This window comes from Tupaia chinensis, unplaced genomic scaffold, assembly GCF_000334495.1.
Source record: "Tupaia chinensis unplaced genomic scaffold, TupChi_1.0 Scaffold000355_1, whole genome shotgun sequence".
Lineage (NCBI taxonomy): Eukaryota > Metazoa > Chordata > Mammalia > Scandentia > Tupaiidae > Tupaia > Tupaia belangeri.
In genome coordinates, this window is record NW_006159850.1 from 11727323 (window position 1) to 11743636 (window position 16314).

The 16314-nt window shown below is 37.3% G+C and overlaps 1 protein-coding gene across 2 annotated transcripts in view; it reads right to left on the minus strand.

Annotated features, from left to right (window-relative positions):
- Positions 1-1569: 1569 nt before the first annotated feature.
- Positions 1570-16314, minus strand: part of CNTNAP4 (contactin associated protein family member 4) — a 278572-nt gene continuing 263827 nt past the window's right edge. The window contains exons 22-25 of one of the 2 annotated variants that reach the window (XM_027773495.1): positions 12491-12709; positions 12072-12143; positions 6427-6518; positions 1570-3723 (exon numbers count right to left, since the gene is read on the minus strand). In XM_027773495.1, the coding sequence (XP_027629296.1) occupies positions 3622-3723; positions 6427-6518; positions 12072-12143; positions 12491-12709 (485 nt within the window). In that variant the 3' untranslated portion in view covers positions 1570-3621. Of the gene's footprint in view, positions 3724-6418; positions 6519-12071; positions 12144-12490; positions 12710-16314 lie in introns of both variants that reach the window. The other variant, XM_006152611.2, reaches the window with a different exon arrangement.

The window sequence follows — 16314 nt, forward strand, 5'->3', positions numbered from 1 at the left end:
CTTTATCATCAGATTCTGGAAAAGTGGAAGATAACCAGGACATATTGAAGGCATCTGGCATTTATTCATCAGTTAGCTTATACATGGATTTGAAAAGTTAAACAATCAAATGAACATGCTTTGATTTAGAATATATCTAATTCATCCTTCTACAAAGATGAAAATATTTGATGACTGAGTCAGTCAGATCAAACTCATGTTGTGGATTTTGCAAAGCCTATTTTAAAACTGCTCCAGTTCTAATTGTCTACCCCGGAGACAAGGACCATAAACTTCCAATATTTTTAAAAGAAGCCAAATCTACCAATGGCAATGACCTAACTAATAAAGGCTGAAATTCATTTTAAAAGGACAATGGATACGATTTGCAACTACAGATCATTCTGGAAAAAGAGGATATCAAGTCCTTCATATTTTTCCACACCACTAAATAACTGTCAAAACCCTAGATCTTAGAAGCACTAAGATTGACACCTGAGGAGTGGAGAGGACATTGTAATCACAGCTTCACCACTAACGCACTGTTACACGTCCTTCTGGGAACATCAACTCGCATCTGCATTTAGGGCTTTTCATCCACAAAACTGAGCTGTTCACACTAAATAATATGTCAGTGTGCTCCAGTTCCACAAGGGACTCTGCTATTCTGTGATTCTGAAGGACAATATTAGCTAATGAAAGATCATTTTAAATGATTGACTTTTGTTTGGTTGTCTGTTGTTTTTATCTAAATAATTTATTAAATGTACTTTAAAAAGCAATATTTGGAAAATAGTTATATTTTTTTTAAAAAGAACTTATTCCCTAGGGTGGATCAGGACCACTTCGGCAACCTGATTTCTATAAAATTAAGATGTCATTTCTCAGAAATGATCCATGGGTAAGCCTTCAATGCCTCACTAATTCCTCTATATTTCTATATTGTCCCTTTGAATTTAATGATATTTGGAAAGTTTAGTCTTCTCAAAAAGATAACATTAATTATATATTGTTTTCATTTAAATTGCAAAAAAAAAGGATTTGTTTTGTTTTGTTTTTAGCTGTGAATCAGAGAAGGGTACACTACATCCCTTCGTATACCATCAGTGCATTCATACAGTGTTCATAGGCCAAGCACTCTGAAAAGAAGAACATTTTTAAAAGGACATTACTCAAATTAAATACACAGGAACCTTTTCAGAAACAATGACAGACAACTAATCATTGTTCTCTGGCAAAACTTGAGGTCTAGTGTCACTGAACTTTACTTGTTACAATCAGCAAACATCTTTCTCTTCTTTCATTTTTTGGTCCATTTTAAAGGAAAAACACATGATTAATTATGGCATTTGTTAACAGTTCGTAATAATCACAGGGTCTACCAAAAGGTTTAAATGCACACATACACACTATTAAAGAAAGTACACATCTATACAGCTCTTTACTGTTTTCAGATAAAGAAATCCAGCATAGTTCTCTGAAACTTTTTGACATCTCTTAAAATATATTCTGCATTTTATTCCAAAAATGTATTTCATTATGGAAAAAAGAACAAATTACAAATCAAAGAATCAGAGTCATGATGTGCCCATGTTTTATGATGCCATGAAGTTGCAGTCTCAAGTAGTGTAGACCACAGAGGACAATGAAGTTTCACCAGCTATAAACCTGTCTACATTCCAGCTATCAACAAGTTAATACTGCTAATACATAAAAGAGTCAGAGCTGTGATGATGATGGATTCAACTTTACAACAAACAAATAACTACCCTTCCTATGTTAAAGTTTTCCTTTGCCACCGACACCACAACTCTTCCAATTTTAAAAAAAGAAAAGAAAAAGAAAAAGAAATGCAAGCCATTTACCAACAGAGGTCCTTCATAAATTACTATGCTAATTCGGGTCCTTACGATTTAGTCAGGTATTTACAGAAACATCAATATGGGTATAGTGCCATGAAAAAAGACAGGCAGCTTTTATAGGAAGAGATAGCAGGAAAAATATGGGAAATAAAATCACAGTAGTGTTGAATTTACATATTTCTAGAGTGTTCCACTGTGAACAAACTAAGGATTCCAATTTTTGCCTGAGAGGCACTTGAAGATGTGCCTATGGAAAGGAGAGTGCCTTTAATATATAAATTGGCTCTTAGAATGCAATGATACTTCCATGCAAGCACCTTATTTACATGGCCTCAAAATTAATCATTGTAATAACTCCATGAAGTTACCGACAATTGTTTGGGTTCTAAGTGTGTGTGTGTGTGTGTGTGTGTGTGTGTATGTGTGTGTGGTGTATACCTTTATCAGAAGGTCCTACTTAGTGGGTACAACTGATTCTTGGTACATTTTGAGAAATTAAGCCCATAATCCTAGATGAGAAGTGTCTAGAATGACAGATTTAGTATGGATCATGTAATCTGCTATATCCCCTTGCAGTGAGTATCCTTCACAGGCTGTACAGAGAAGGAGCAGGCTTGCCACTCATATTTTTAAAAAGTATGTATTAGAGGTCAATGCACACCAAAATATTTATCTATAGGGCTACGTATTTCAGGATGGAAATAGATCTCTACACTTCAGATTGTCCATTTTTTTTTCTTCTAAAATGTAAAAAGATACTCCATGGAATATGGTTATAGGAGATCAAAGAAAGTCGGTAATAGACTTTAGAAAAACAGAAATATGAACCTATAAAAAGATTACCTAAGGTTTGGGGAAACAGAAGTGTAGTTCACTCGAGGTATAACAGTTGTAATTAAAAATAATTTTTTTTTTGCTGTGTTAAGAATTGTGTTTTTATATCTATCAACAGGTTTAATCAAAAACATGCTATGTTCTTTGGGAAACTGGCATTCCTCAGGGTCTTAACTACTGTCGCCATCAAATAATGACAGCAAATTAAATAGAACACTGTTAAAGTAAGACAGTACACAATGACAACCACCACCCTTTCTGTTTCCTAATATATGAATCGTATGTTCGGAGTTGAAGTCTGACCTTCAAAACTCAGTGTATTCAAAATCGCTAAGAAGAGTCAAATAGGAAAAAAAAAAAAAAAGGCAATACAAACAAGCCAAAGACAACAAAACATTTTTTGAGACTACCGTTGTATTGTATTGACTGTACTACAGAGAAAGGCAAAGGGGCTTTATATACTTTTGGCCACTGAAGATGCAAACACCAGCCAAACAGGATCTTAGAAGCATTTCCAGGTCTATGAATAACACCGTGGAAAGACTAAAGCAAACACAGCAGTATGTTCTCAAATAAAGCAAGGCCATTTGAATCCAGTTTTGATTTTTATCTCTAACAAAACGTATGTTATTACATGGTCAAGACACCAGGGCTACAGTTCCCACATTGAAAAACTGTAGTTAAGCAAGTTAAACTTGTTTTCAATCATATCAGAACAGTTGGAAATTAACAGCAATATCCAATCCCGTGTTACACAGAATGATTGTTATGAGGAACATGTCCTTGGTTATGACCTCCCGGAGCCATCCCGAGCCTGGACGTGGCAGGACAGCAGGGCTGCAAATCCATTGCCTGTACATTCAGTGTAAAAATGTCTTTTGTCCATTGAGATCCCCTGGCTATTAAAACAAATGGTCATAATTATAGGTGAAATCAAGCCTGTCAATCAGAAGAAGTACTCTTTCTGGTTTTCGCTGACTGTATTTTGTATAGTAAGCTCACTTTTCAAAACAGCCTCAGCACTGTCTACATTCTCTGACCTTTTTGCCTCATTTATAATTAAATTATTTTCTATTAAAATCAAGCATCCACTACTTATAAATTGGAAATAGAATGGAAATACTTCAGGTATTTCTGACTCAAGCAGTACTGAGTGATGTTGAGTTTATGTGTAAGTTCCATCAATCTCGTGGGTTCATTTCTGTTTATTCTTAATGCATATGATATTGGATTTACTTGGTGCATTCATATTTAATACAGGTATTGCTCTAAGACCACTTTGTATTAAAACACAGATAAGTTTTAATTGTTTTGAAATTATAGAGTAGCAACGTCATTAAAGAATTAAATGTGTTTTTATGATTAAATAAGTCAAAGTGTTAACAAAGGTGATTTTTAATCATTTATACTCTTAAATAGCAGGAATAGGTTATATATATATATGCATAATTCCAGTTAATAAAGCATAGATGCATTTAAATTATTTCTAAGTGAGAAACATTGCTTTTTTTTATACTTCTGGTTGCAGATAAAATTTTTCAGTACTATAATTGTCAGCTAAGCCAGTGCTTTTTTTAATCAACCTTGCCATCACATTAGGTCAGCAGGTAAAGTGTGACCTGTGAAGCCCTGGTGGTCCCTATAAACAATGGGAAGGATCCACAGAGTCAGAACTACTTTCATAATAATTCTAAGATGTCATTTTTCACTGGGTTGACATTTTCACTGATAGTATAGAATGAGGTTAGGTAAAACTCCAGGTGCTTAGCACGAATTAAGGCCAGAGCCCCAAACTAGTAAGCGTCATTGATTTCATGAAGACACTGCCAGGCAATGTCAGTTAAAGAAAAAAGATCATTTAAGAATGTCCTTGGTGACACAGTGAAAATCACTCATTGCATGAAATGTGGACACTTGACTATAAGCTTGTAGTAAAATGGTAACCACACATAAGGGAGTTCCCACGCATGTCCAACAGCGATGTGTGAACTTTCTGCTTCATATAACTAACACCATTTTTACTTGATAGAATGACTCACAGACAGACTTTTTGTTTCATGTAACTAACACCATTTTTGTTGGAAGGAAGGACTAACAAACTATGCTTGTTTGGACTTGGGTATTGGGTGGATATTTGCACCAAAATGAATACATAAGCTTATTGTTTCAAGAAAAACAGGTATATCGGTCAACGATAAAATTCAAGTTTTAGAATGAAAAATACAAGAACTTGGAAAACTGTGGTCTATCACTGTGAATTGGAGTTTCCTAATACCTAAAGACTTTGCTGGTGAAATCAGTGCAAGTATTGAGTAAAGTAGGTTATAGACACAACATGTAGGTCTGGGGTATAGATGATGGTGCAGCAGTGGGGCATGATGTTTTGTGAGGCTGAACTGCACGGGGGTGGGGGGTGGTCCCAGGTTTCCATCTAGGGACCTCCCTGACTGTACCAAGTACCTGTGTATCTTTAGTCCAGGGTAGACTGGGGCTGGTGGTGGATCTCAGTATTGGGACACTGTTGAGAGTACTTCTCTGAGTGTGTGTGTTTCTCTCTGTCTCTCTTGCTCATGGAAGAAATAGGTGAAATAAATTTTTAAAAAGAAAAAGTGTCAGCCAGGTGGCATGGTGGTTAAGGTGGCTAGATCCCACATGGCCAACTGTGCCATTTGCATACCAGACTGGCAACTTGAAACACACCAGGCATGTGAGCATATGTGCCCAAAATCCCCAGAGGAGAATGGACAATGGATTGCATTGTGGCCATCTCCACTGGGACATGCTTTCTCACATTCTCTCTCTCTCTCTCTCCCCCTCCCCACCCCCCATATCTCTCTCCAGTGAATACATGTGCCCTATAGCAAACTTAAAATTATAAAAATAAAAGATACTATGAAAACAACAATTTGGGTCAAATCTCATAAAACAAAGACTCCATTCTAAAGTGAGTGTGTACAACTGTAATGCAGTCTGAACTAGTCAAAGTTTGAAGGTTCCACTCAGTCGCAGCAGGCCCCTAAGGGTACGATTTATACATAGGCCAGTCATAATATTGCCAGTGACCAAGCTGATTTTTGGCTAGGTCAGCCTTTCCTGAGACAGGTAGCATTTTCTTGCTGATAAATCTAACATAAATGTGGTAATCAAATTCTGTACTTGAAATATGAAGAATTTACTATTGGATATTGTTACTTTTGTTATTTTGAGATACATTACTAAGCAGTAACTTTAATAGGCTATTCATTTATTAAATATTTGTCTCTCATTTAGAAAATAATCTGTTGAGTTACTATAAATATTTCTTTTGCCTGCTTATGAGCCTCTGGTTTAAAGAGAGAGATTTTGAACAATTTCAATGTGAAAAACCGATAAAGTAAGAAAGAGAGAGCAGGTCACCACAATTATAAAATATATGTCATCATTACATTGGCCCCCGAAAGGACAGCCAGATAGTCAAAATAACGAATGCTCCATTTTGTGCTCCATGTATGTGACTTACGTCTTTTAATTCAGAGAAGATGTTTTATCAGGATTTATTGAGTGCAAGAAAAACCTCTGTACATTCAGTGTAAAAATGTCTTTTGTCCATTGAGATCCCCTGGCTATTAAAACAAATGGTCATAATTATAGGTGAAATCAAGCCTGTCAATCAGAAGAAGTACTCTTTCTGGTTTTCGCTGACTGTATTTTGTATAGTAAGCTCACTTTTCAAAACAGCCTCAGCACTGTCTACATTCTCTGACCTTTTTGCCTCATTTTTTTTGTATAACCTTTTCTGCTGATAAATGCGAACGGCTATGGCGGCAATGCAAAGCAAGATAAAGATCACAACAGCTATCAAACCTAGAGAGAGAGGAGAGAAGAAAGATGGAGTCAGAATTTCAGTCAGAATAAAAACCGTGTTGACTTCATTGCTTAATAAGTCATAATTAAATTATTTTCTATTTAAATCAAGCATCCACTACTTATAAATTGGAAATAGAATGGAAATACTTCAGGTATTTCTGACTCAAGCAGTACTGAGTGATGTTGAGTTTATGTGTAAGTTCCATCAATCTCGTGGGTTCATTTCTGTTTATTCTTAATGCATATGATATTGGATTTACTTGGTGCATTCATATTTAATACAGGTATTGCTCTAAGACCACTTTGTATTAAAACACAGATAAGTTTTAATTGTTTTGAAATTATAGAGTAGCAACGTCATTAAAGAATTAAATGTGTTTTTATGATTAAATAAGTCAAAGTGTTAACAAAGGTGATTTTTAATCATTTATACTCTTAAATAGCAGGAATAGGTTATATATATATATGCATAATTCCAGTTAATAAAGCATAGATGCATTTAAATTATTTCTAAGTGAGAAACATTGCTTTTTTTTATACTTCTGGTTGCAGATAAAATTTTTCAGTACTATAATTGTCAGCTAAGCCAGTGCTTTTTTTAATCAACCTTGCCATCACATTAGGTCAGCAGGTAAAGTGTGACCTGTGAAGCCCTGGTGGTCCCTATAAACAATGGGAAGGATCCACAGAGTCAGAACTACTTTCATAATAATTCTAAGATGTCATTTTTCACTGGGTTGACATTTTCACTGATAGTATAGAATGAGGTTAGGTAAAACTCCAGGTGCTTAGCACGAATTAAGGCCAGAGCCCCAAACTAGTAAGCGTCATTGATTTCATGAAGACACTGCCAGGCAATGTCAGTTAAAGAAAAAAGATCATTTAAGAATGTCCTTGGTGACACAGTGAAAATCACTCATTGCATGAAATGTGGACACTTGACTATAAGCTTGTAGTAAAATGGTAACCACACATAAGGGAGTTCCCACGCATGTCCAACAGCGATGTGTGAACTTTCTGCTTCATATAACTAACACCATTTTTACTTGATAGAATGACTCACAGACAGACTTTTTGTTTCATGTAACTAACACCATTTTTGTTGGAAGGAAGGACTAACAAACTATGCTTGTTTGGACTTGGGTATTGGGTGGATATTTGCACCAAAATGAATACATAAGCTTATTGTTTCAAGAAAAACAGGTATATCGGTCAACGATAAAATTCAAGTTTTAGAATGAAAAATACAAGAACTTGGAAAACTGTGGTCTATCACTGTGAATTGGAGTTTCCTAATACCTAAAGACTTTGCTGGTGAAATCAGTGCAAGTATTGAGTAAAGTAGGTTATAGACACAACATGTAGGTCTGGGGTATAGATGATGGTGCAGCAGTGGGGCATGATGTTTTGTGAGGCTGAACTGCACGGGGGTGGGGGGTGGTCCCAGGTTTCCATCTAGGGACCTCCCTGACTGTACCAAGTACCTGTGTATCTTTAGTCCAGGGTAGACTGGGGCTGGTGGTGGATCTCAGTATTGGGACACTGTTGAGAGTACTTCTCTGAGTGTGTGTGTTTCTCTCTGTCTCTCTTGCTCATGGAAGAAATAGGTGAAATAAATTTTTAAAAAGAAAAAGTGTCAGCCAGGTGGCATGGTGGTTAAGGTGGCTAGATCCCACATGGCCAACTGTGCCATTTGCATACCAGACTGGCAACTTGAAACACACCAGGCATGTGAGCATATGTGCCCAAAATCCCCAGAGGAGAATGGACAATGGATTGCATTGTGGCCATCTCCACTGGGACATGCTTTCTCACATTCTCTCTCTCTCTCTCTCCCCCTCCCCACCCCCCATATCTCTCTCCAGTGAATACATGTGCCCTATAGCAAACTTAAAATTATAAAAATAAAAGATACTATGAAAACAACAATTTGGGTCAAATCTCATAAAACAAAGACTCCATTCTAAAGTGAGTGTGTACAACTGTAATGCAGTCTGAACTAGTCAAAGTTTGAAGGTTCCACTCAGTCGCAGCAGGCCCCTAAGGGTACGATTTATACATAGGCCAGTCATAATATTGCCAGTGACCAAGCTGATTTTTGGCTAGGTCAGCCTTTCCTGAGACAGGTAGCATTTTCTTGCTGATAAATCTAACATAAATGTGGTAATCAAATTCTGTACTTGAAATATGAAGAATTTACTATTGGATATTGTTACTTTTGTTATTTTGAGATACATTACTAAGCAGTAACTTTAATAGGCTATTCATTTATTAAATATTTGTCTCTCATTTAGAAAATAATCTGTTGAGTTACTATAAATATTTCTTTTGCCTGCTTATGAGCCTCTGGTTTAAAGAGAGAGATTTTGAACAATTTCAATGTGAAAAACCGATAAAGTAAGAAAGAGAGAGCAGGTCACCACAATTATAAAATATATGTCATCATTACATTGGCCCCCGAAAGGACAGCCAGATAGTCAAAATAACGAATGCTCCATTTTGTGCTCCATGTATGTGACTTACGTCTTTTAATTCAGAGAAGATGTTTTATCAGGATTTATTGAGTGCAAGAAAAACCTTGATCTTGCCTGTTCTAACAAAACAGAGCAAAATGCAAACACACAAACAAAAGCCAAGGTATTCTAAATAAAATATGGCCAGTCACTGTCCTCTATGAAGCCATCTGAAGTTCTGTGCGATTGTGTTTTTATGAGGAAACTGTGTCGTTTTTCTTCTCTGTATAAATGTGCCCATCCATATCCAGGTATACTTCCCTGAAACCCTGGGCAACATCTGGGTCACCACTTTTAAATACCTGTTAAGTCAATTTACCTATTTTACACTACTAACTTGGTAAGTGAAGGGAAAGATCATCTAAAAAGTAGAACACAGGAGGTTTAGTCGATCTGGAAAATCCTTAAATGGATTAATTATCGTGACATAGTGAATGCGATTTATGGAGAACCAGACAATGGGCACAGAATTCTGCTACAACGCTACCAGATGGAGCAACCCACCGGAGGACCATACTCTGTGATTTAGCAGATAAATTGCACGTGGCCCAGACCAGGCCTTGCGCGCTTAGATGGCCATTACCAGCTGCTCTGTTTCTGAAGCTCAGTCCCTGCAATGATCACAACCAGACACCACTGGCTTCATAGGCTGCAGGGAGTCCCTGAGCTGCAGACCTCGCACGCTGCCTTTCACTGACCCTGTGCATTTAGCTAAGTGAGAATTTCACAGGCGACTGGAACTTGCTTCCATTCTAGAATAACACTTGAACGGCTTATCGACACTCTGTAAATCTTGCCAGTGATCTTTGCCCAAAGAGATAATAGATTAAATAGTTTGTTCTAACATCAGCTTGACCACACAGGTTCTATATTTTTATTTCTCTTTACCAATATCTATAAGAGTTGAACTTATTGAAAGAACACTATTATGACATGGAGAAAATTTGTTTGACTAGGAATCCTCGTTTCATCTGTTGAGCACATTGGACAATAAAAAACAGAGCTTTACATGAGTTTTTATCAGATATTTCTTTTAGAACTACAGGTTATTTTTAGTTTTTAAAAAAATGAGACCAGCAGTTGGCATAAAGGCTATGTTGATGGATTCCCATGTAGTCGACACGGCTCAAGCCATAGTTCCAGTGGCTTAAACTCACACTGGGTGCGCGTGCGTGCATGCCCAAGATCCCAAAAGGAGAATGGAGGAGATGGGATTGTGGTGTGACCATCCCCCCTGGGGGGTGATTTCTCATTTTCTGTCTCTCTGTCTCTATCTTTCTGGCATGTGCATGTGCCCTATCACAAAAACCTCTCAAGAAAAAAAAGCCCTAGGGCATGAGCGCTTGCCAGAGAGAGAGAGAGAGAGAGAAAATGAGAGGGAAAATGAGAAATCACCCCACTTCTTTTGGAATTTTAGGCCCACTCACAGATACATGGTATGTTTATCAAGCCACCAATCCATGATTTGAATCACAAGTTGGCCATGTGGCATCCATTCATCTTAACCACCATGCCACCAGCTGGCCTGACATACAGTCATTAACTACTTTACAGAGTTTTGTTTGTTTCTTTCAGTTTTGTGATTTTGTTGTCATTGCTTTTTACTTGTTAGGTGATTAAATGAGGATCCTATCTCTTTTTTTAAGAATTATTTTATTTAACTTTATTTTTTAATTTATCAGAGAGGAACAGAATAAGAGAGAGAGAGAGAGGGAAAGTGATAAAGCAAGCCACCAGGTCAAGGACTCGAACCATGGTTGGCCATGTGGAGTCCAGCAACTTTAACTACCATGCCACCTGCCAACCCCTAGGATCCAATCTTTTGTATCTGTAATTTATGTATCAGTAATTTGAGAAAAAGAAAATAAATTGAAAGAGCAATGAGAATGTTAATATCGTCGCAAAGATTTGGTCAACACTATCTGCTATCTAAAAATAAATTTTAACAGCTTAATGAAAGTTTATGATGAATAAGACCATGAAAAATTAGACCAAATGGATCAGATATAATGCTCACAGAAGCTGACCAAGTACATGAAAAAGCATGTTATCTGTCAATAGAATAATTATTTACTTTTCTACATCCATATTATCTTCAGAGTGTGGAGAAAAGGTAAACTACTTAACATTTCAAAATTCTGATTAATAACATTCTTTTTTTTTTTTTTTTTGAGAGGTTTTTGCTATAGGGTGCGTGTGCTCACCAGAAAGACAGAGGGACAGAAAGCGAGAAATCACCCCCCGGGGGGATGGCAATGCCACAATCCCTTCTCCACCATTCTCCTCTCGGGATCTTGGGCGCGCACGCACATGCGACCGGTGTGAGTTTAAGCCACCGGGTCCAGGACTCGAACTGTGGTCAACTACATGGGAGTCCAGCAATATAGCCATTATGCTAGTTGCTGGTCCTGCTGATTAATAACATTCTTATGAGCAATTAATCAGTAAAAAAAGGCTATTTTTGGAGTTGGTTTTAGATAAATAATATCTCAGAGAATATGCTGTTACCTTGCTTTATTATTTTACTTTAAAGGCTTTTGTGTTAATTCTTCAACTTCAAATGACTGTTAATCATCTTTAGCCTATTAAACTAATATTTCATAACTAAGCAAGTGAACATACAATATTTGTTGATGGGAGCATCTAAACTTAAATCCTGCATATATCCACTTTATTAAGCATTAAGACAACATGAAGTCTATGCCTCTAATGTTAATCCAGGTTTTTCCTTCTTTTTACACAACTCATTGCAGAAGTAGTAAAATGCCCAAGAGGGAGAGAAAAATGACACTTGAATACTCCAAATTCCTCAGGGACCATGAGTGTTCATTTTCAGGAGAAACAACATTCATCGATACAGTCTAGCACCTGTTCTTTGTACAAATAGTAGACTACCACATCAACCTCATGATCAGTGCATGGTCCCAGAAATAAATATAGATTCTTCATGAATCCATCATTTCTACAATGCTGAACATTCATCATTATTTGGATGATAATAAGAACCAAAGAAGAGTTCACTCATGCTTCCTATTACCTCCAATTACTGCAGAGTCAGGGTGGATTGCATTCGCCAGGGGTTCTCTCTCATCTATTGTTCCAGAATGATCTGCAGGGTAAGCACAAGATGGGGGAGGGGCCAGGGTATAGGGAAATGAAAAGACATTTTGAAAAATCATGAATGCTTTAAACGAGAACAGACGATGCAAGCGAATGTGGGATCTCTGCAGCTTTCGATGTAAGCAAGGTCAACCACAATGGCCCACATGAATAAGAAATTAAGAACCCCAAATAAAAATAAATGTAATGGAGAACTAAAAGTTCAACAGACACAACCAATTTTAAAAAATAAAATCTTGAGAATATAGCATATTAGCAACAACAGAAGGTTTCAATATCCAATGAAGAAGCTGGCTTTGTGAATGGACAATGTGAGGGCAAAGTGGAAGAATGTACCTGCAAATGAGTGTGTTCTTTCCCTTGATGTGGCATCAGTGCCAGCCTGGGCCACACAGCTGGACTCAGTCACATGACCTGTAACAGTGACGGGGGCTGGGTGGCTGGGGTGCAGAGCAGCCTTCAGAGGGGTCACGTGGCTGAGCTGCACGGCAGAGAGGCAGCCTACGAAGCCCTGGGCACCAGCCAGGGCCGTCTCTGGGTCAACATCACTCTGTTCTGTAAGTTCCAAGAAACACCACCACGTTAATAGCTCAAATCTCAAACAGACAATGACCCAGAACTCACACAGTCTGAGTCTGTGAATGCAACAACAGTAACTATAGAACTAGCTCAGTCCTTTTTTATCATCTTCCCCGAATGAGTCACGTCCATTCAGCCTTTCCACAACAACTGGTGAAATTTCTCACATTGATGAAAGGAAGTGTATAAGTACACTAGTTTAAAATGATATGGTGAACTCTCTGGACATGAGTTAAGTCTCTCTAAGAATGGGTCAAGTTAGGAACTGATGATATTTGAAAGTTAGAAATAAGTCATTGCTCTGTCTCTCTCCAGCAAGTGCATGTACCTACCCTATGGCAAAAACTTCAGAAAAACAAGAAAGAAAGAAAAAGAAATAGGTTATTGAATGTATTTATGATAGGACTTTCAGTCACTATTAAGAGGTTATAAAGAAGTGTGTTCTGTATTGGGACTTGATTCAGCTCAGCTTTTGAGCTCTAAGTCATGAAAACAACAGAAGTGAGAAACTTCTGGATTTCCACTGATGGAGCTCAGGAGCTCCATTAATGGCTGCCTGATCTGAAAACCATGTCTGGCTGAAAGCTTTCTGATACTGACCAGGACAATATGCTACCATGTAGTAGAGGCATACCCCAAAGGCAGTAGGGTGTCTCTCTATTACTCATGTACAACAGTCAGAACTTTCATTCCCCACTGCCTTTCCTCCCTGCTATAGTGACAGCTCATCACTCAGACGGAAATGTTTTTGCACCCACCATAGACAGGTAACCTCTCCCCTGATATTAATGAGAGTTTAATGAATATGAGACTACTGTGTAATGAAGTTTTTTTTAAAAAATTGCAGAGGGTGCTTGCCCTCACTAGAGAGAGACTGAGAGAGAAAGAGAGTGAGAAAGAGAGAGAGAAAGCACTCACAAGTGAGGCATATTCATAGCACAATCCCTCCTCCTCCATTTTTTTATTCTGTCAGGATTTGGAGTGCATACACACCTGCACCCAGAGTGTTTATTCAAGCCCTTGGGGCTGAAATTTGCACCCACAGCCATGTGGAATCTAGCTCCCTTAACCCCTAGGGGCTGCTCCAAAACTGGTTTTAATGCCAAATTATTTGTTTTTGTTTGGTTGTTTTATACATTTAATCACTGTGTATCATTACAGCTTGTAAAATAAATTTTACAATACACTGTATATTAGTCCAGTTAAAGATATTATTACTCACTTTATCATCAACAGATAATTTCTCATTTTTGTGTTCATTAAATGTTTTACTTCTTTTTGCACTTGATTCCCTTTCTTGCATGCTCCTCCATTTCCCCCACACACACTGTCTCTAGTATCTGTAATTGTTTTCCATGCTTTTTTAAAATTTTTTTTACATTCAATCACTGTGTATCATTGCAATATACCAAATAAATTTTCCCTTTCTGAATACACTGTATACTGATTCAGTCAAGTATATTACCATACATATTATCATCAACAGATAATTTTCCATTTTTGTGTCCCTTGATGATTTTACAGTTAAGAATATATCATATATACCCTTCACTTAGTGAGCATGAAATTTAAACAAGGAATTTATTGTAATTTTAAAGCTAGAATGTTACCAAGCTATGGTGCACCCATGCACCCAGTATGATCATAAAATAGCACAACTATTTTGGCTCTGCACATATATGGACAGAGACAACATTTGCATTCTTATCTCTTTTAAAAATAAAAATAATAATAGATATTAGATATTTATTGAGTGTGTACTTTGTACTGGGCACTGTTCTAAGAGATTTGCATGTTCCCACTAAAACTTCAGTGTAGCCATCTAAGTACCCTATTCTAATCACATAGATGGGACATAGAGGTTTGAAATTGTAATGATTTGCTTGAGGTTACCAGGTTGTTGGTGTTATGTACTGGACCTTGGCTCCATTGGATTCTAAATCTCAAGCTTCTTTTGCTCATGAAGCACTGTCTCGTTGTACTATTCTTTCTTTGTCTGGATCTTCTGCAGTATCTTTTTTGTTTATTTTTGAGAGGGAGGGGTGGAGGGTGAGAGCTATTCTTTAAGCAACCTTGGACACCTCAGCTCTGATTGAGCCTGTATTATCTTGTTATATCTAGGTTTTTAAAGAACATTTTCTTTTAAATAAATAACATTTTCTTTGGCTCTATTCACATTTTATACCTAATAATAAAAATACTGATTAAATGTTTATTGTTCTGATTATCATTCTCATTTTTAAAAAAAAAGGCAGAAAATTAGAGAGAGTTTATCACTTTCCTGTTGCAAGGACCTGGTGTTCAGTCATGGGCTTTCTGATTCTGGAGACGGTGTGCTTACCCACCAGGCTCTCCAGCATCACTACAAGGACAGTGCTCAGAGAACATCGCCCGATGGCTCATACACCAGACCAGACTGTGATTCTTTTCTTTTTTTTTTATTTTTGAGAGATATTTTTGCTCCAAGGTGTGTTCATTCACCAAAGACTCAGAGAGAGAGAGAGAGAGAGAAAAATGAGAAAGCACCTCCAAGGGGGGATAGTCATGCTACAATCCCTTCTTCTCCATTCTCTCTCAGGATTTGGGGCAAGTACACACATGCACCTGGTATGAGTTTCAAGCCACTGGGTTTGCGACTTGAACCACAGTTGATCATGTGGGAGCCCAGCACTTCAACTACTATGTCAGCTGCTGGCCCCCAGACGGTAACACTTAAACATACAGCTGACTGTCAACAGGCAGCATTGTGTTGTTAGGTGGGAAGCAATTCATCACCATGTAAGGAACCAAAGAAATAACTTAGCGCACCAGCATAGCTGCCATTCATTTGAATGGATGGACATTCAAACATACATATAATCTGAGGGGTCCTCAAGAAGCTTTTGGGAAGAGTCAGTCCCTTCACCTAGTGGTTTAGGGAACTAGATCCCGCATGGCCAACCACGGCTCAAATTCTGACCCCAGTGACTTGAAAATACCATGACATGTGTGTACGCATGGCCAAAGTCCCAACAGAATGGAGAAAAGGAGGAAAAGGGTTTCAGTATGACCACACTCTGCTGAGGCGTGCTTTCTCCCTCTCTCTGTCTCTCTCTGGCAAGTGGGAGTACTTTCTGACAATCAGAAAAAAGTTTTTAGAAAAATAGAATTAAAGTGCAAGCTTATTTTGGTGTAAAAAAAAAAAAGGTTTTGAAATCCATACAGTTTTTTATAACACGCATTTCCCATTATCTTTCTTAAGACCCCTTCCTTGTATTCCTTTTAAGACATCATTCTTTTTTTCTTTCTTTTTTCTTTTTACTTTAATAAAAAATAAAAAGGAAATATACTTTAATAGGAATATAATTAAGGCATTGCTTTTCTTATTTCTTTAACAAGGTTAAAATATTGATAAAATTTGTATAGGCCTTTAAAAAAAATCTTCCATTTTGAGCCCAAAGCAAAAATAAATACATAAATAAAGTAAATAGACACGATTTACTTCTCTGGTAAAATCTGACATAAGGCATATTATAATAACCTCATGCAAGACCAGCAGATGGCATAATGATTATGTCACTAGACTCCCACACAGTGAACTG